General features: G+C 37.6%; 2 protein-coding genes across 5 annotated transcripts in view; one reads left to right on the forward strand and one right to left on the reverse strand.

Annotated features, from left to right (window-relative positions):
• Positions 1–21,912, reverse strand: part of Galk2 (galactokinase 2) — a 201,806-nt gene that overhangs the window by 106,554 nt on the left and 73,340 nt on the right. The window lies entirely within an intron of this gene.
• LOC105944859 (peroxiredoxin-like 2C) lies at positions 17,078–18,579 on the forward strand. Its single transcript, XM_045156010.1, has 2 exons — positions 17,078–17,117; positions 17,861–18,579. The coding sequence occupies exons 1-2, from the start codon at positions 17,078–17,080 to the stop codon at positions 18,577–18,579; spliced, it is 759 nt and encodes a 252-aa protein (XP_045011945.1).

Genomic DNA, 21,912 nt, shown 5'->3' on the forward strand with positions numbered 1-21,912 from the left:
TAAGAGTCCAATTGATCAGAATAGACATGAGCAGTGAAAGGGGAGGAATTTTTCCTGGAATACTCCTCCTCAGTAATATAGATACAGGAAAATAACCCTTGGATTAAGACTAATTGTCAAAATGTCAGACATTGAAATAAAAGCCAAAATAATTATGTTGCCACCAGAAAATTACAGTCTTGCAAATAAGAACATTCTTTTTCTTAATTCATGTAGATATCAGACTTCCAGTTCTATATCATTTATGACTTGGGTCTCTGGAGATGCAAGATGCTTAGAAACCTTGCAGTGGCTCAGAGGGAAGCCTCTTTGTGATACATGAGAAGGGCTGTGGTGCTTCAGGTTAAACTGACACAGGCTAAGGAGCTTTCACCAAGGACAAGGAATTCTACTGAGTGTTGTACATCTATAAACTTACCCCACTGTCCCAGTCAGCCATCTCACAAAAGCACACCAATGACACTGCAGAGTGAGCAAGCACACATGAATGGTTCAGTGCCACAACATACTATCCATCCTCATCCTAATGCTGAGGCCTCAACTTCATAAGCAAAGGCCTGTACTGTTTATCTTTCCTTTCATAAAATACACTAACCACATGACTACAGAAGCCTAAATGACCAAATGACAGTCCTGACTTGTATCAACACTGATCCCCTGGAAGGAAAAATAATAGTTAATAAACATGAGATGCAGATGACAGGCAGCCCTCTGTCCTTCTCAAGGCATCACACTAAGTCTACCTATGCACTGCAGCAGCTCTGGCTTCCCCCAAAATCCATCCATATGGGAGATAGCAGCATTTTTACAGTTATATATAATACCAACCAACCTTTAAATGTAGCATAAAGCCTTAAAGAATTAATCCTTGTAATATAAACTTGTTAAATGATTACAATAATTAGAGATACACACATGTAAATATTTGTGAGTCAAACCAAATGTGTGTTGCTTAGTATTTTCTTTGGAGCCTGCCCATGTCATTACACTGAAATATGATATATACAAACCCTGAGTGACTGCAAGTGAAATAATGTGACCCTTGTATACACAGTGACAGTTTAAAATTACTTTTGCTTTGGTTATTTTTATGTTAGACATCTTAGTTTATTCCAAGTTTAGTACATTTTGTTTCCTAAACAAAAACAATGAAGGAAAACTTGCAAATACTTAAATAGCAGTGCAACAATGAAGAATTTCAATTCCTTTAAAACTCTAAGAATTTGCCATTTTTACACTATTGGCATTTTCATGAAGTGAACAAGCATGCATTAAGTATTTTATTTACTAAAGCACAGAATAACCAAGTAACAGTATGTACTGTCATAATGCCTCCTATACCTACACTTAGACATTCCTTTGGATAGGCAGAAAATTTCTACCCATTTCTATGTTTTCATTTTTACTTTTTTTGCTTTTGTTTTACTTTTTTGTTTTTATCATTTGTTTGTTTACTTCCCTCCTCTGCCTCAGCCTCAAAACCAGATTTGATCACTGGCCTATACCATAAGACCCTGTCTCTGTGTTTGTGAAAACTTAAGTACAATTGGAGAAACAGAAATCATATAACATGATAGGACTCATTGAGAATTATATCCACTATTGGAATGAGGGTTAGTTTCAATACAATAATAAGGCACCTTTCTGGAAAAATCCCAATTGAGGATATTTGACCAAAAAAAACCCAAGACTGCCTAATGTTCTAACACAGTAAAGAGGTAGAGAACCTTCTAAAATAAAGGAAATTAAAGAAACATGACAAATGCAATAAATGATCCCTGAATAAAATTGGGATCAGAATAAAATTTAAAGAAGAAAAGAAAAGGAAATGGGAAGAAAGGACAGGAGAGGAGAAGAGAGGAAAGAGATGGAACAGGAAAAGGGCTATAAAGGATATTATTATTAATCTTTCTGGGAAATTTGAATACGGACTGCACTTTAGCTAATACTATTATACCATTATTAAATTTTCCAAGCATGACAATTATATTGTGGTTATGTCAATATTTTGAACAGAGAAATAATGAACTATTTAGGGTGATGCCTGCAATTAACTCTCAAATGGTTCAGGGGAAAAAGTAAAGAAAAAGAGAAATCAGACAGAATGTTTACATGTGGCTCTAGGGGAAAGGCATTCGCTCATGATCTGTTCTTATGTATTTTATATATGTTTGGAAATTTTTCATGGAGAAAAATTTAAATGCTACATTAGCGATTTATTTAGTTATGTTTGTGTGGGCAGGTAATTCATGTAAGACCTAACATTTTTGTCAACAGGTAACAATTTTATTCCAAAACTGGAAGCAAATCACTCAAAGGCTTCCAAATACAAAGACATTAAAACACAGATTTCAAACTGGAGAGATGGTTTACTGATTAAGGCACTTGCTTGCAAATCCAAAGGATCCAGGTTCAACTCCCCAGTACCCATGTAAGCCAGATGCACAAGGTGGTGCACAGGTCTGGAGTTTGTGTGCAATGGCTAGAGGCCCTGGCACACCCATTCTCTTTATCTGCCTCATTCTCTCTCTCAAATACATAAATAAAAACATAGGTTTCTATGAATTAGTCATAAATAAACTACATCTTTTAAATTTTACTGATAAATTTTTGCTTATCAAATTCTCATTTCTATTTTTTTGTGTGCTTTACCATCAAATTTAACCACTACAACCTTATTTGAAGAATTATTTATAAAACCTTATAATTATAATTTTAAGCCATAAAAATGACTATTAATACAACTTCAGTTGTAAACATTGAAAGTAGCATTTGTGTCTCTGCACAGTGAAGAGCCTCTCACAGATGGGACAGTCTTGGCTGCTCAAATTTTGCATATTTTGTATGACAATAACAATTAAAAGAAAAAATATTATTCAGTTATTTTCTGAATGTCCTGTAGCCAAAGGAAACAAGACCAATTTTTACCTTCTCTGTAACTAATTTATATTATAGAATATGCTAGAACCTGATACCTGTACATAAAGTTCTACAGACCCTGCTTCTACTTAATTTCAATAGTCAAAATTTATAGCTATTAGTAGACTAAAATGGTTTCTTCTGTGGGATATTACACAAGATCTTTGAAACACCTGTAATTTTTTTTTGCATGTTTAAGGGAATTAAATCAGCATGTTGGTGAAACAGTAATGTATAAAACTCATTGAAATCTATCATTTAAAAGTGATTTTATAAAAGCTAGCCTCCAGACCAGACTGGTGCTGATGTGAAGCACAAATGAGAGCGTTCATAGCATATTCTGGGTTTCTGGAAGAAAATTTTATAAACTCTCTCTGTTCATATTATGAAATGAAATGAATTGAAATGAAATGAAATGGGATACCTATACTTAATTTCACTATTGTTCCAATAAGTTATGATGTTCCATGGAAAAGAGTTCAATGACAAATAAATATGTCCACAGGACAAATTATTATAACATGTCAGTTGACAACTTGACAGAGTAGAAATGTTACACATGGAATGAAACTTCAGAAAATGTGAATTAGCCACTTGTATACCCAGAAAACAACACTTTCTGCTCTGAAGGATTAATTCTTTAAGAGATTAATTTTTTGACAAAATTAACAAGAAAACAATAAGAACTCTTGCTTTCACATTACTCATTTCAGCCATTTATTGTGGAATCACTTGTCACATAATAATGAATGATGGCTACATAACTATGATGAACTTGTGAGATAAGAACTAAAAGCATAAAATGTACCACACTTGACAACAGAATAGAACTGGATTATAAAAATAAAAATACTGGGAGTATTTAGGTGCCCAAGTAGCCATTGTCAACAGCCAGAGAGTTCCTTGGCTAGCTCCAGAAGATGCTTCACAATTGTTTATGAAGCAACAATTTGATTGGAAAACCCAGTAGGCACAATTTTCTTCTCTGATTTTGTTTGCTTCCCAGATGTGAACACTGTCACCTAATAATGACCATCTTCCACTCCCTAAGCTGTGTGAGGGAAATGGAACTCTGGACCCTGGTATCAAGGCCAGGTAGAACTCCCATGGGAATTGGAAGGGAAACACAGGAAGATCCCAGTTCAGGAACATACAATGCTGCTCTAGAGGCTTCTGCTGCACTGATAAACTCCAAAAAATCAGAAAGAAGTCCTCCATGGCAACCAGGGAATATCACACTAATTATTGTTCTGCACCAGCAAGATTACAGGATCAGTAGAATATTATCAGTCCTCCTCAAGAAGAAAATTTTGCAGGCCAGCAAGGTAGATGTTACCAGAGAAGAAACCTTCAAAATAGCTAATAGTTAAATGGTTAATAATATATTTCAGCTTAAATATCACTTTTTTAAAAAAATTTTTTATTTATTTATTTGAGAGCGACAGACACAGAGAGACAGATAGAGGAAGAGAGAGAGAGAATGGGCGCGCCAGGGCTTCCAGCCTCTGCAAACGAACTCCAGACGCGTGCGCCCCCTTGTGCATCTGGCTAACGTGGGACCTGGGGAACCGAGCCTCGAACCGGGGTCCTTAGGCTTCACAGGCAAGCGCTTAACCACTAAGCCATCTCTCCAGCCCAAATATCACTTTTTACACTCATGTTATTAGCCACTCACACCAATACTTGGCTTTAAGGAATAGTATTTTCTCTCATAAAATTATCTGGGTTGGGGCTGGAGAAATAGCTCAGCAGTTAAGGCATTTGCCTGCAAGGCCTAACAACCCAGGTTCAATTTCCCAGAACCCATGTAAAGCCAGATGCACAAAAGTGGGACATGTACCTGGAGCTCATTTCCAGTGGCTGGAGGCCCTGGCACACTCATACTATTTGTCTGTCTTCTCCCTATCCTCTCTCTGGTTGCAAATAAATTTTTAAAAAAATTTTTTTAATTTTCTGTGTCTGTTCTTTGTATTAATTAAATAATCTGAATTCTGCCTTCTATGTCATTCCCCATTATTGATAGGCTTCACTGTCCTTAAATAAACTAACCTTAGGTGAAAATATCTTGCCCATTTATGTGGCTATTCTACCTGCCTCTCTTACCTAGTGTACAAACTCTGTCTTCCTTAGGGTTCTGGCCTCTATTCTAGAACAGTGGTTATTTCAGGTTTGAACAAAGGAATGAAAAGTAAAGTTATTTCTACTATTATTACTCATTTGGGTTCATAGTACCCCTGAATCTCAGGATTGGAAAGATATATATATATATATATATATATATATAATATTTTATTTTTCTTTATTTATTTGAGAGACAGAAATAGGGAGGGAAAGAGAAAGCGAGAGAGAAAGTGGGTGTGCCAGGGCCTCCAGTCACTGCAAATGAACTCCAGATGCATGTGCCTCCTTGTGGCTTACATGGATCCTGGGGAATTGAACCTGGGTCTTCTGGCTTTGTAGGCAAGCACCTAAAACACTAAGCTATTTCTCCAGCCCTGGAAAGATATGTTTAAAAGTTTCCACAAAAAGTACTAATTTTCTAGGTGCCCAGGATGCCTTATCTGCAGGAAAAATCTACCATTTAATTGGAATGAAAATGTAGATTGCTTATTACTATTATTAGCATCATTTGTATCACTATCATCATTACAACTTACTAAGTTAGACTGTGTACTTTACACATTACCACAACAAAGTTACCAATATTATCCCAATTTCCTTAAGAAACAGGTTCAGAAAAGTTATGTAGTATACCCAAGAAAGAAAAACTCAAAGCCAGGCATGGTGGCACAGGCCTTTAATCCCAGCACTTGGGAGGCAGAGGTAGGAGGATCACTGTGAGTTCAAGGCCACCCTGAGAATGCAGAGTGAATTCCAGGTCAGCCTGAGCTACAGTAAAACCCTACTTCAAAAAACAAAACAAAACAAAAAAAAAACTCTGAGGCAATGAGCTAGGAGAGCAACGTCTGGTTGACTTCAGAGCCATAATCTTTCCACCATACCACACCATGAATTAGTGAGCCGATTTTTAATTCCACCCCTTGGTCTTTATGAGTAGGCTAAGCTACTTGTCTTATCTCTTGATGCCTTACCAATTCTGCTATTACAATGTTAAGCTAGATCCTCACACACAAGTTTTAAACAACCTCCAGTGCTATTTCTAAGGTGTCTTATATAAAGGAAAACTTAGCCTTTACAATGCTTCTTTCTTTTTTTTTTTTTTTTTTTTTTTGGTTTTTCGAGGTAGGGTCTCACTCTGGTCCAGGCAGACCTGGAATTAACTCTGTAGTCTCAGGGTAGCCTCGAATTCACGGCGATCCTCCTACCTCTGCCTCCTGAGTGCTGGGATTAAAGGTGTGTGCCACCACACCCGGCTCAATGCTTCTTTCTTTTGATCAGCCTTTTTAATGATATCTTGGTAAGATATTTTTAAATTACTTGTACATACATGTATTACTTCTATAAATGCATTATTTTTCTAGTCTCATTTCTTAGCATTATCACCTACTACCTGATCCAAATTTCTAATTTTCATAATCATCAAAGGCTTTTAAAATAATTGAATCAAAAGAGTCATAACATACTAGCTTAAATACTTACTAACTTTGAAAAAGTATCAATAGGTGCTGGGCATGGTGGTGCACGCCTTTAATCCCAGCACTAGGGAGGCAGAGGTAGGAGGATCGCCATGAGTTCAAAGCCACCCTGAGACTACAGAGTTAATTCCAGGTGAGCCTGGACCAGAGTGAGACCCTATCTCAAAAAACAAAACAAACAAACAAAAAAGAAAACGTATCAATAAATTACTAAATGTGTTTTTAAGAGAGTGAGCTACTAAAAATTTAATAGAAAAATGTTCACAAAAGAAAATAAAATTTATGTCTACAAAGACTAACCAAAAAAAATTAAATTTGAAAAACAGGAAAATTTGATAAATGAGACTTTCTTAGATTTCTTAAAGATAATAAATTAAACACAAACATTTTTCAAGGGATGTGGGTATTTGCAAATTAGGTCAATGCGCTTAGATTTTTTAAATTATTGTTGCAAAACGTTTTAATTAATGCATGCTTGTTACAAATACCATTAGACCTGATAATAGCACCATGTCCAAGCATGAGACAGCTTCAGCATTATACTCATGTGGAAATAAATTTATTGAACTTAAATTTTATTAGCTTAAGGACTGTAAGTTTGGGGAAGATGTCTAACCATTTCAGTTTTCCCTAAGTATTTGAGGTGATGCATATGCTAACTAGCTTGATTTAATTATTCCGCACTGTAGTCATGAATGCACTTCATGTCAACGGCAGGAAGCACACAGTGCAGCTTTACAATGCTTCACAGTGGTTCAGAGCAGAGGATTAGCCTCTGCCCTGAGGACCATGGGAATGCTGGTTTCGCTCTCAATCCTCACACCCTCACTTTTAAATTTGCTTATTTTCTTTTGGTTTTCCTTTTATACTCATTCATTAATTAAAACTAAGAGAACACTGCTCAGAAGTAAGAATATGCAGTCGATTTAAGTGGTTGGTTCCCCCAGTATCTCAACCTAGTAGGTACTGACATTATAAACTTTATTTTAGCCAATAAATTCTTAATGAGCAGATTTTTAAAATTTTTTTGTTGTTTGGTTTTTATTCTTTCCAGCTCTGTTTTTTTCTTTTTTATTGGGAACTTTAATATACGAACATAGCTCCCCTCCATTATCCTTTTTCTCCTTTTCCCAACCCCACCAACGAACCTCCTATTTCAAGATAAATCCTTCCTCTGTTTTGTCTTCGACCATCTTCCATGTTAATGTTGATGGTATCAGAACCATCCTGGTCTTGTGGGGTATAGGTAGCTACTGTGGGGTCATGAATGCACTAGTAGGTTCATGTCAGGAGAACAGTGCCCCAAAGTTCTCTTTCCAATCCTATGGACCATACATTCTTTCCACTCCTCTTCCATAATGTTCACTGAGTATTAGAGGACATGCTAGAGATGTCTCATTTAGTCTGAGCTCTTGGCAGCCTTATTTTCAGCTTTGATGAGTTTTCATTTTTCAAAATATTTTGTTTAACTTTTATTTAAGAGAAAAAGGCAGGTGGAGGGAGCAAGAGAATGGGCACACCAGGGCCTCTAGCCACTACAAATAAACTCTAGACACATGTGCCACTCTGTGCATTTAGCTTTATGTGGGTACTGGGGAATGAACCTGGGTCCTTAGGCTTTACAGACAAGTGCCTTAACCACTACACCATCTCTCCAGCCTTTTGATGAGCGTGCTCAAAGTCTACACCATCTCCACAGAGAAGCTTCTTTATCTAACAGTAAGCATACACTCACATTCATTCCACTACTCCCTCTACAATGCTCCCTGCACGCTGGCAGATGGGACATATGACTCATGAAACAAAAAGCACTGGGCTTCTCTTCCTATCATTTTGTTGAGTCTTGAGTCTCCTCAATATCCGTTACCACCTATAAAAAGAAGGTTCTCCAATTAAAAGTGAGAACAGCATTAATCAAAGGGTATATAAGAGCAGTCCTTATGGGTAAGCAAGCACTTTGCAAATGGCCTGCTTTATTTTGGGGCTTCATGAACTTGCCCAATCAATAGCTCTCTTTAGAGAGATGGATGCATCTCCAGCACAGGGATTTACCTACAACAACCTATGGCTTCTGGGTAAAGTTTTCTATAGCATAGCATGGTATTTCTGCAGCAACTATCTCTTGACTATATATATATAGTCTACTGGGCTACTGGAGTCTTATTCAAAAAGTGTTTCCTAATTCTATAGCTAGGTTTTTCATCTAGTCATTTCAGGGATTGAGGTCTTTACAATTAAAGTTGATTTGGGGGTAGAGTGAGAGAAAGGGGTTATTGCAGTCAGCTTTGCACTGTTGGCAGGAAACACCTGATCAAAAGCAGCTTGTGAGAGGAGAGGGTTTATTTTGGCTTACAGACTCAAGGAGAAGATGACAGGGGAAAATGATGGCACGAGCAGAGGATGGACATCACCTCCTGGCCAACATCATGTAGACAACAGCAGCAACAGAATGTGCCAAACACTGGCAAGGGGAAGCTGGCTATAACACCCATAAGCCTGCCCCCAACAATACACTGCGTCCAGGAGATTCCAATTACCAAACTGCCACCAGCTGGGAACCTAGCATTTAGAACACATAAGTTTATGGGGGACACCTGAATCAAAACACCAGAGAAGTCTACTTTAAGTCTATACATAGTTATCCAGTTTCCCCAGTCTTTTCTCAGGTGTGTGTTTTGGCTTCTTTATCAAAAACCAGATGGCTATAGTTACTTACAGGTATGGTTATACACAACCATCATGCTTTTTGCTGAGGACATTTTTGTCTCTCCAACATCTTTTGTTCTTTTATATGACTCTTAAGATTATTTTCTCTATTTTGTGAAGAGTGGTGTTAGAATCTGTATACTGATTTTGGTAAGATAAGCATTTTCATTATATTAATTCTTCCAATACATAAGCATGGGAGATCTATTCTCTGGTGTCTTCAATTTATTTCTTTAGTGTTCTAACGTCTTTACTGTAGAGGTCTTTCACTTCCTTAGGGATATTCTAAGACACTTTTTTGTGGCTAATATAAATGGGAATGCTCCCCTTATTTCATTCTTAGTATGTTTGCCATTTGTATATGATAATGCTATTGATTTTTGTGTATAATTTTATATTCTGATACTTTGGTAAAAGTGTTTATCAGCTCTAAGAGTGTTCTGTGGTATCTTTGGGGTCTCTTTTTTTTTTTTTTTTTTTAAATTTTTTATTTATTTATTTGAGAGCGACAGACACAGAGAGAAATACAGATAGAGGGAGAGAGAGAATGGGCGCGCCAGGGCTTCCAGCCTCTGCAAACGAACTCCAGACGCGTGCGCCCCCTTGTGCATCTGGCTAACGTGGGACCTGGGGAACCGAGCCTCGAACCGGGGTCCTTAGGCGTCACAGGCAAGCGCTTAACCGCTAAGCCATCTCTCCAGCCCTTTGGGGTCTCTTAAATACTGAATTATATCATTTTTAAATAAATCTAACTTGACTTCTTCCTTTCCACTTTATATCCCTTTTCTTTTTTTTCTCATATCTTATCACTCTAGCTAGAATTTAAAGTAATAAATATCAGTGTGAGGAGTATACACACTTGTCTTATTCAAGATCTTAGTAATAATACTTCAAGTTTATCTCCATTTTTAGTATGATATTGGTTTTAGGTTTGTCATACATATAGCCTTTTTATTATTTTTGAGAGAGAAAGACAGAGGAAGAGAGAGAATGGGTGCCCGGACCTTCAGCCTGCTATGAAGGAACTCCAGATACATGCTGCCCCTTGTGGTGTATGTGCAACATTGCATGCTTCTTTTACTGTGCTTCTTGCTACATGGGACCTGGAGATTTGAACATGAGTTCTTAGGCTTCACAGGCAAGCGCCTTAACAGCTAAGCCATCTCTCCAGCCCTGTAGCCTTTCTATGTTCAGCTATCATCCCGCCATTTATAATGTTTTTATCATGAAGGAATGGTGTATTTTATTGAAGGCCTTTTCTGCATCTATTGAGATGATAATGTAATTTCTGTCTTTAAGCCTATTTATATGATGTATAACATTAAGTTATTTGTATATGTTAAACAATCTCTAAGCCATGGAATGAAACCTACTTGATTGAGCTAGATGCTATTTTTAATGTATTCTTGAATTCAAACTGCAAGAATTTAATTGAGATTATTTTACTAATAAACTTTTACAGACCAAAGATAATGGTCTGTAATATTTTGTGTGTGTGTGTGTGTGTGTGTGTGTGTGTGTGTAGTTTTGCTATTAATGTAATGCTGGCTTCATAGGAGATAGGAAGCATTCTGTCCCTTTCAACTTTATAAAGTCACTTGAGAGGTAGTTATTACAGTTCTATAAAAATGTGGTAGAATCCAGCAGTGAATCTATATGGGCCTGGACTCTAGTGGTTGAGAGGGTTTTTTTTGTTTTTGTTTTTGTTTTTTTTGAGGTAGGGTTTCACTCTAGCTCAGGCTGACCTGGAATTCACTATGTAGTTTCAGGATGGCCTCAAACTCATGGCGATCCTCCTACCTCTGCCTCCCGAATGCTGGGATTAAAGGTGTGCGCCACCACACCCAGCAAAATTGATGAATTTTTGACATACAAGATCTAATAAAGTTAAGCCTAGAAGCAATAATTTAAAATAAAATTAAAGCAAGTAAGGTGAGTAAAGCAGTAATTAAAAAATCTCTCTTGCCGGGCATGATGGCACATACCTTTAATCCCAGCACTCGGGAGGCAGAGGTAGGAGGATCGCCATGAGTTTGAGGCCACCCTGAAACTACATAGTGAATTCCAGGTCAGCCTGAGCTAGAGTGAAACCCTACCTTGAAAAAACAACAACAACAACAACAAAAAAAAAATCATCAATTTCTTGCAGACTTTCTAGTTTGGTAGAATATAGGTTTTTAAAATATGTCATATTTCTCTCAATTTCATTGGTATCTCACAATATCTACCTTTTGATCTCTCTTCGTATTGATTAGCACTCTCTCTCAATTTGGCTATAGATTTATCAATCTTACTCATCTTTTTGAAGAAACATCTTTTTTGTTTCATCAAGTTTTTAAATTGTTTTCTTCATTTCTAATTCATTGATTTTTGCCTTGGTCTTGATTATTTCTTTGTCTGGTACTTTGCAGTTTAAAGTATTCTTTTTTTTTAAATTTTTTATTTTTATTTATTTGAGAGAGACAGACACAAAGAGAAAGACAGCTGGAGGGAGAGAGAGAGAGAATGGGCGCGCCAGGGCTTCCAGCCTCTGCAAACGAACTCCAGACGCGTGCGCCCCCTTGTGCATCTGGCTAACGTGGGACCTGGGGAACCGAGCCTCGAACTGGGGTCCTTAGGCTTCACAGGCAAGCGCTTAACCAATAAGCCATCTCTCCAGCCCAGTTTAAAGTATTCTTGCTTTATCCAAAGCCATCAGATAGATCAATATTTATTTGAGATTCTCTATTTTTGTAATGTAGGCATTTAGACCTCTAAATTTCCCTTAGAACTGTATTCATTGTGTCCCATAGGTTTTGACATGTTGTCTTTTCATATTCATTTAGTTCTAGGAATTTTTTGGTTTTTCTTGATTTCTTCAGTGTCCCATTAATTGTCCAATAGTGTGCTGTTCAACCTCTATGAGTTTGTGTATTTTCTATTGTTTCTCTTGTGGCTACTGTCTAGCTTTATTGTTTAGTGGTCAATATAAAACATGGAGTTATTTAGTTTTCCTGACTTTGTGGAAACTTGCTTTGTGTCCTAATATATGATCTATTTTTGAGAAGGTTTCATTAGCTGCTGAGAAGAATGTGAATTTGTAGTTTGGATAAAAGGTCCTATAGGTATTTGTTAAGTCCATTTGATCTACATTGTTATTTAGCTGCATTGCTTCTCTATTTTGTCTAAATCATCTTGTGATAGTGAGGTATTGAAGTTACTCCCTATTATTGTGTTGAAATTTCTGACTTTATATCTAATAGATTCTGCTTTATAAAACTAGGTACACCTGTGTTTGGAGCACATATGTTTAGGATTGTAATATTCTCTTGGTGAATTGTTCCTATAATCAGTATAGTCTTTTTTATTTTGAGGTGTGTGAAGAGAGACACAGAGAGAGAGAACTGGCATGCCAGGGCCTCAGCTACTGCAATCAAACTCCAGACACTTGTGCACCTAGTGGGCATATGTGATCTTGCACTTGCCTCACCTTTGTGTGTCTGGCTTATGTGGGATGTGGAGAGTCAAACATGGGTTCTTAGGCTTCACAGGCAAGCATCTTCTTTATCTCAGATTACTTTTTGACCTAAAGTCTATTTTATCAGATATTAGTATAGTCACACCTATTAGTTTCTGATTCACATTTATTTAAACTATCATTTTCCATGTTTTCACCCTAAGGTGAGATCTGTCTTTGACAGTAAGACAGGTTTCTTAAAGACAGCAAAAACATAGATCAAGTTTTCTGATACAACCTGTTAATCTGTTGTTTTGACTGGGGAGTCAAATCCTTGATATGCAAAGCCATAACTTAAAGGTGTGAGTTAATCCATATCACAATGGCGATTTTGTGTGCTCTGGTATTTTCTTGATCTTCATTTGCTTTAGCAACTGTTCTAGTTTGATTACTGTTTTTGTATCTCTTGTAGCCTCTTCAATATGTTTATTCTTCTCTTCAATGTGAAGTTTTCCATCCAGTGTTCTCTGTAATGCTGGTTTAGTGCTCATATATTCATATAGCCAGCTTTTGTCATAGAAATTTTTCGTTCTCCTAATCTGTTAATTTTACTGGGTATGGTAGTTTGGGTTGGCAGCCATGGTCTTTCAATATTAAAATTCTATATTCCAAGCCCTTCTACCTTTGAGAATTTCCATTGAAAACTTGGATATTATTTCACTGAGCTTACCTACAGTGATGCATGGTTTCTTTCTTGCCCTTCTTAGTACTCTTTCCTGAGTTTAATGTTCTACCTATAATGTGACATAGGAAATTTCTTCTCTGAACCTGTTTATTTGGCATTCTATATGCCTCTTGTACGTAGATTGGCCTCTCTTTCATAAGATTTGGAATTTTTTCTTTTATAACTCAATTAAAAATATTTTCTATGCTATTAATTTGAAGTTCTTCTTCTTGTATACCCACAATTTGAACATTTGAGCATTTTCCCTCATATTCTGCTCATCCATTTGTTTAATCCTGTCACTAATTTTTGTCTTCTGGCCTATTAACTCTTCCTTGTCCTCAAGAACCAATATTCTGTCCTCCACATGATCTATTCTATTGGTATGCCTTTCCTGGGGAGATTTTTAATTAAGGTTAAAAATTGAATATTTTTTATTTCTGTTTAGTTTTTTTCCAGCTTCTCTCTTTCTAAAAATTTTTTAATTAAGAACTGGGCATGGTGGCACAAGCCTTTAATCCCAGCACTTGGGAGACAGAGGTAGGAGGATCGCCATGAGTTTGAGACCACCCTGAAACTACATAGTGAATTCCAGGTCAGCCTGGGCTAGACTGACACCCTACCTCAAAAAACAAACAAACAAACATATATGTGTGTGAGTGTATGTATGTATATATATATATATAAATACACATATGCTTTCTTTCTCTCTCAGATAGGTGAATATAGAGAGGGAGGATGGGTATGCAGGGACTTCTGCAAATGAACCCCAAACACACCACTTTGTACATCTGGCTCTATGTGGATACTGAGGACTCAAACTCAGGCTAGTAGGCTTTGCAAGCAAGCACATTTAGTTACTGAGTCATCTCTCCAATTCCAGATTCCCTTTTTAATGAGTTCCATATTTATTTCTTTTTTATATTATATATTTATTTATTTAAGAGGGGGGAGAGAGGGGCAGAAGTAGAGAAAGAGAGGGGGTAGAGAGAATGGGTATGCCAAGGCCTCCTAGCACTACAAATGAACTCCAGACACATGTACCATCTTATGCATCTGGCTTAAGTAGACACTGGGAAATTGAACCTAGGTCCTTTGGCTTTGCCAGCAAACACCTTAACTTCTAAGCCATCTCTCCAGCTCCCATATTTATTTCTTTATTTAACTCTTTTGTTTCATTTTAGTTGACTGTTTTTTTCTGGGAATTCATTGAAGCATTTGCTCCTGTCCTCTTGGAATTCATTCAGATGCCTATTCTTTTAGTTGATTCTTTTGTAGTTTATTCAAGTGCTTGTTCATGTCTTCTTTAAGTTTGCTGCATACATTTATCATAGCCATGTTTTGGAATTCTTTGAGTTTCCTCTAAGGAGTTCTCATTGAAGGCTTCTACTATGGGACTAGGCATTCTTGATGGAGAAATCTTGCCTTGTTTTTTTTTCTTTCAAACTTTTATTGACAACTTACATAAATATAGATAATATACTATGATAATAATTCCCTCCCACCACCCCACTTTCCCCCTCCAAAATCCCTACTCCACTGAATCCCTTCTATATTCCAGTAAGTTTCTCTTCTGTTTTGAAATCATCATTTTTTTTTTCCTCCTATTATACAGGCCTTATGTAGGTAGCATCAGCCACTGTGAGGTCATGAATATCAATGCTACTTTGTGTCTGGAAGACAGTACCATAAGCATGCCTCCTCTTTCTCTGGCTGTTACATTCTTCAAGCCACTTCTTCCACAATGGTCCCTGAGCATTGGAGGATATAACAGAGATGTCTTAGTGCTGAACACTAATTCCACTGTCACTTCTCAACACTTCGATGAGTATTTAATCTTCCCAGTGGTCACTACTACCTAAAAAGAGAAGCTTCTCTAATCAAAAGTGAGAGTCTCATTAAATGAGCACAAACATAAGTATTTAGAGGGCAGTTTGGTTGGCATAATATATACATTTAGCCAGACAAAAGTAGTAGCTTCCCACCTAGTGCTTATGACCTCCTAACCCGTAGGTAGGCCTTTGAGTAGGTTTTCAGTAGCAGGCAGAAATTCCCTCACATGGAATGATCCTCAAGTCCAATCAGAAAACATAACAGACATGGCATCATTGCCTTAGTTTGTACTTTGGGCCTGGTTTTGTCTTGGTTTCTTGTGTTACTTGTTTTGCATTGGGGTTTGTCCATCTGGAGATAATCTTTTGTGTCTTGCTGCAAATGTAGAAACAATGGCTCCTCTGGGGGTTTAATCCAGGACTGCTTGCATAACAGACAGATTTTGGACTACAAATTCACTGGGCCTGGGCCTGGGCCAGGACTATTCAAGGTAGTCTACTAGAATCTGAGTTGGTGGAGGAGGGTTGAGTACCATCTCAGTGCAGGCTCAATGATTTCACCAGTGTCTGTGCATGGCAGGTCTGGTCCTCCTGCTCTGGAAGGCCAGTACACATCTGTTTTGGGTGGAGGTGGCCTATTGGGAGTTCACTAGGGCCAGAGGCCTGTGCTGATGGGCCTAATTTTCCTTGTCTCTCAGTCAGCCTATATACATCTTGGTTGGGACAGAAGAGCTGATCTCTAAGGAGAAAATTTGTTAAATAAAATAGCCATGAAGAGCCAGGTATGGTGGCACGCGCCTTTAATCCCAGCATGGGGAGGCAAAGATAGGAGGATCACTGTGAGTTTGAAGCCACCCTAAGAATGCAGAGTGAGTTCCAGCTCAGCCCTGGGCTAGAGTAAAACCCTACCTCAAAAAAACAAAACAAAACAAAATAGCCATGAACAACAAAAAACAAAGAGCACAAGCAAGGTCGCAATAATTTTCACGGGCTGGAATTTTTAGTGAGCAATGAACACACTCATGTTGCATTGCCAGAACAGCACCTGAAACCACATGGCTCTAATTTTGCTAAACTTTGGATATAAATTCCCAGTGTTATAGGATTTTTTTTTTGTTTTCAATAAAATCTAAAATCTTGAATCAATTAGACTATATATATATAATTATTATCATTATGCAATTGTTTAAAAAATGTCTTAAGAACTGCTTCATAACTTCATGCCAGACTCTTAATGCTTTTTTTGTTTTGTTTTGTTTTTGCTTTTGCTTTTCAAGATAGGGTCTTACTCTAGCCCAGGCTGGTCTCGAACTCACAGCAATCCTCCTACCTCTGCCCCGAAGTGCTGAGATTAAAGGCGTGCACCATCACACCTGGCAGGATCCTAGTGCTTTTAAAAAGACACCTCAAATACTACTAATCCAAATTTTATCACTTCACTAGTGAGGAAACAGAGACCAACAGACAGTGAGAGACACTTTCACATTATAAAACTGAAGAGTAATGGTGACAGAATTCAGGCCAGCTCTTATTTGCAGCACCATGCTTTCAGAGTAGAAAGACATTGTATTCTTTGGAGCAAAGTATTCATTCATTTTATGTTTTTTTTTTTTAATTCCTTGAAATACAGTACTAATAATAGAGGAAAATGGCTGTTTGTTTCATAGCTGATGGTAATGATGATTATTTGCTAATCTAACCCAATAGCCTTATTTATGCCACATTATAGAGACACCCTTAAAAAGCAGTGATAAAATCACATCTTTATTCAAGAAGGCTTTCTGCCAGTCTGGTTCTATATTTATTTAGTTATGTATGTATGTATGTATTTATTTATTCTTACTGGATATATATGCCCTTCAAGATGAAAAAGCCATTCCTGCTGTCAATCACCAGTGGCTTGAGTAAGCCTTGGATGGAAGGCATAAACTTGGGCCTGTCCACCCAGTTTCTAGGCCTCCAAAAACTTTAGTGTGGTTTTGCTATTGACCAAGTTTAGTGCTTTCAGTCATTAAGGGGAGGTGAATGCAACAAAAGAAAAATCTGTCATTTCTATTTGATAAAACACACAGAGCAGTATTCCAAGGGGTACAGCAAGGCTCCAGCACATCTGTAAGAGTCAGGACTTTGATCACCAAAACTGATGGTTCTACTTTAATTAAGAGTTAATCAGCTTAGTAAATGGATGGTGATCATGTGCTTAGAAATTTCCAAAGTGCTAAACCAATACTAAATTGCATTATTCATGATTTAAAAGCATATATCTCACTACACAAATCTGATTAGAAAAATATCCCTGAATACAATAAAGATTAGGCAACAGTTTGGTTCCCCTGGGTAAGCTTCTAAAGATAAAAAGTGAAACATATGATAGCCCTGGGGCCCATTTAAAAGAAAAGTGGCTTATTCCTCACAAGTACTAATTATAATCTATAAAGCTATCATGTTTTTCTGAGAATAGGTCTTTTGCCTGAAAAAGAAATTAAAGTATTAAGGTACATTCAATTCAAGGAAGACAAAATCAAATGTGCATGCAATTGGCCCATCCTATGTATTTGTGTAAAATTACTAAAACAACCTAATTTAGGATTATTTATTTAAAGGAAGTCAAACATCCCAATGCAATAGCATACATTTGTGATCCCAGCAATAAGAAAGAGGAAGCAGGGCCCCCACCCGTTCGGGCGGCTGCAGACCCGGTGCTTGGTAACCCGGCAGGTCAGCGGCTCCGCCCCGGCCTCGGCCTCCGCCGGCCCGGGGCCGAACACTGGCAGCGCCTGGCCGCCGTCGCAGCTCCCAGTACTGGACGCGGCGGGCAGCCTGGTGCCCTTGGGCGCGCTGTTCACACGGCAGCGGGCCGTGGTGGTGCTCGAGCGGCATTTCCTGTGTTACATTTGCAAAGAATACGTGGAAGATCTGGCTAAAATCCCCAAGAGTTTCCTTCAAGAAGCAAATGTCGCCCTTATAGTAATTGGACAGTCTTCTTACCATCACATTGAGCCTTCCTGCAAACTGACTGGATATTCTCATGAAATTTATGTTGATCTTGGGAGAGAGATTTATAAAAGATTGGGGATGAAAAGAGGTGTAGAAGTTGTCTCCTCAGGACAGAGACCCCGTGTAAAATCGAACCTGCTCTCGGGAAGCCTGCAGTGCCTGTGGCGGGCAGTGACGGACCCTCTTTTTGATTTCCAAGGTGACCCAGCTCAGCAAGGTGGAACCCTCATTTTGGGTCCAGGTAACATCATCCACTTTATACACCGTGATAGGAATAGGTTGGATCACAAGCGCATAAACTCTGTGTTACAGCTTGTAGGAGTTCAGCACATGAACTTCACAAGCAGACCCTCCATTATCCATGTGTGACTCGACACAGAATCTGCCTCTTGTCCTGGAAATGTGTCTTCACTGCAAGGTGTCACAGCTCTGTTCAGTGTCTCACCTGCTCGCCCTTCCCAGCCCTTGAGGTGTAATGAACACAGAGAGGACCTGTTGTCAAAAATGTGATACACAAGAAAGAGGAAGCAGGAGTGTTAGGAGTTTAAGGCCAGCCTGGGCTGTGTAGAATAAGCATAACAAGAGCTGGCCTCAGTTATTAAAAAATAAAATGTCAAACAGAAAACTGGCTTGAGAAATGTATTTAACAGATTGAGGTGCCGGGTGTGGTGGCGCACACCTTTAATTCCAGCACTTGGTAGGTAGAGGTAGGAGGATCATCACTAGTTCTAAGCCATCCTGAGGCTACATAGTGAATTCCAGATCTGCCTGAGCTAGAGGAAGACCCTACCTCAAAAAACCAAAATAAAAAAAAAAATTAGATTGATGATGATCAACATATAAAGAGTTCTTACAAAATATTAAGAAAAAGATTAATAAATAATCCAGGAGAAAATGAACTGAGGAGATACATAGCAAATCAAAAATGCCAGAGAACAACAAAAGACATGGAAAAGACATTTACATCCATAACAGCATTAACCAGAGGGGGAAATGTTTTTGTTAAAAATATTTTATGTTGGGAGCCAGGCATGGTGGCGCATGCCTTTAATCCCAGCACTGGGGAGGCAGAGGTAAGAGGATCGCTATGAGTTCAAGGCCACCCTGAGACTACATAGTGAATTCCAGGTCAGCCTAGGCTAGAATGAGACTCTACTTTGAAAAACAACATATATATATATATATATATATATAGTTGTTGGGCTGGAGAAATTGCTTAGTGGTTAAGGCACTTGCCTACAAAGCCTAAGGACCCAGATTAGATTCTGCAGAACCCATGTAATCAAGATGCATAAGGTGGTGCATGCTTCTGGAGTTCATTTGCAGGGACTGGAAGTGCTGATGCACCCCTTCTCTTCCTCCCTTCTCTGAAATAAATAAGTAAAATATTTTTAATTAAAAATTTTTATTTATTTGCAGGGAGGAAGACAAAGAAAGACATGAGAAAAGAAAAAAAATGGGCACATTAGGGCCTTGTGTCGCTGCTAAGAAACTCCAGACACATATACCACTTTGTGTATCTGACTTTACATGTTTACTGGTGGACTAAACCCAGGCCAGCAGGCCTTACAAGTAAAGCCTTTAACCATTGAGCAATATCCCCAGCCCAGGAAAATGTTTTTTAAGTGGACAGAGCGTTGGTGTGTGAGGAAATGCAACCTGTCTTGCATTCTTCATTCTTCTACATTAGTTGCTAAAATCTTTCTACGTGGCAGTTTGGCAGTGCATCTCAAAAGTTAAAAGGAAAACAAACATTCTCAAATCCATTAGTTTCATGTCTTAAGATTTAATGATACAGAAATAACTCTGGTTCTAGAAATGGCTCAGTGGTAAGAATACTTTCTGTGCAAGCATACTGGCCTGTGGAGACCTGAGTGACCATTCCACTTTGATCACTAAGACCCACATAAACAGCTGTGTTTAATGAGGTCCACTCCAGTCCTGTAGGAAAGCAGAGACCCAAGAATCATCAAAGCTCATGAAAAAATGGTTAGCTATGTTATCAGTAGGAGACTCCAGCTCAAATAAGAAAGGGGAGAAGAGCAATGGAATAGAACACCCAAGGTTCCAATTCAGCCACTATAGGTGAGTGCACCCTGTCACAGGTGAGTATGCCGCACCACATGGGATGAAAAGTACCTGGGGTGCTACAAGCACAAATACATGTACCATGTACATACATCATGCACACACACCACATTACACACAGGCAAAGAAAAGTAACATAACTGAACAAGCATGAAAACACTTTAGTATATGACTGTTAATCAACAATTTTTATAATAGTAGAAGATTACAAACAATCTAAATTTCCACCAAGGAGATATGGTTAGAGAAATTAAAAGTACCTTCCATACAAAGAAATGCTGTTACTAAAACTGATGAAATGTAAAACCCTAGAAAGTACCCAGTAACAGGATCAACCAAATGAATTGTGTATTGACTGTACATTTAGAAAACCATTAACAACCATTAAGGAGGATTAAGGACATGTACATGTGCTGACTTAGAATGTTTTCCCAATTTATAGTCATTAAGTAAAAAACTAAACGGGGGGGGGGGGAAATACATGTAAATATCAAATATATACATTAAAATTTTACTGTATAATATGACAAAATAGGAAATATACATATTGGATAGAGTATTGATGGGAACATCCATTTAAAAACCTTTAAAAGTAGTTGATTCTAGGTTTGAAAAAAATGTTAGTACTATTTCCTTTAGTGGAATATAAAAAAAAAAACTAGAGGAATGTGTGCCAAGCATAAAATAATAATCAATAATTTTCATATAAAAAGGAAACAAGGGCTATAGATATAACTTAGAAGTTAAGACACTTGCCTTCAAAACCTAAGGACCCATGTTCGATCCCTCTCCAACTCTGGGGATAGAAATATCTATCCATGTACAAAAGGTATAGAGAATGCTAAGTAGACAGGACCAGAAAAGAAATTCACCATGGCAAATTATAGTTAAAACACTAAGTTTACAGGGGAAAAAAAAAAAAAAAAAAAAAAAAAAGGTCATTGAAAGCTTTAAGAAAAAGTCAAGATGGACAAATAGCTTAGCAGTAAAGGCACTTGCCTGTGAAACCTAAGGACCCCGGTTTGATTCCCCAGGACCCACATAAACCAGATGCACAAGCTGCCTTATGCATCTAAAATTCATTTTCAGCAGCTGGAGGCCCTGGCTCACCTATTCATTCAGTCTGTCATGTGTGCGCACTCGCTCGCTCACTTGCTCTCTCTCTCTCTCTCTCTCTCTCTCTCTCTCTCTATATATATATATATATATATATATATATGTATGTATGTATTTTTTTATTTACTCACTTGTTTATAAATATTTACTCATTATAAATATTTACTTATTTATTTATAAATATTTTTATTTACTCATTTGAGATATATATATATCTTAAATGAGCAAATAAATTTAAAAAAATGCAGAGTCAAATATAAAGACAGGTCCATCAGAGTAACAGGAAGGGCTTGGAATAATGTATTTCGAGTCTAATAGATCACAACTGCCAACAAAGACTATTATACCCACCCATTAACACTAAGCCATATGTAGAGAAGGATACGCGAAGGAATACTTTAGATTTAAGAGAAATATAAGCAGATTTAAGAAAATATAGAAAAAAATAAAGGCTGGGAAAGTTAGTAAGCAAATGAAAACTAAGAAAATATCAAATAC

The sequence above is a fragment of the Jaculus jaculus genome, chromosome 8, assembly GCF_020740685.1.
Source record: "Jaculus jaculus isolate mJacJac1 chromosome 8, mJacJac1.mat.Y.cur, whole genome shotgun sequence".
Taxonomy (NCBI): Eukaryota; Metazoa; Chordata; class Mammalia; order Rodentia; family Dipodidae; genus Jaculus; species Jaculus jaculus.

What these genes read in the sequence shown, in the direction of transcription:
- LOC105944859 (XM_045156010.1), top strand. Translation starts at nt 17,078, where the DNA reads ATGAAAAAGCCATTCCTGCTGTCAATCACCAGTGGCTTGA. An exon ending in GTCAATCACCAGTGGCTTGA is followed by an intron (nt 17,118 to 17,860) that starts GTAAGCCTTGGA and finishes TTGTGATCCCAG; the next exon opens with CAATAAGAAAGAGGAAGCAG.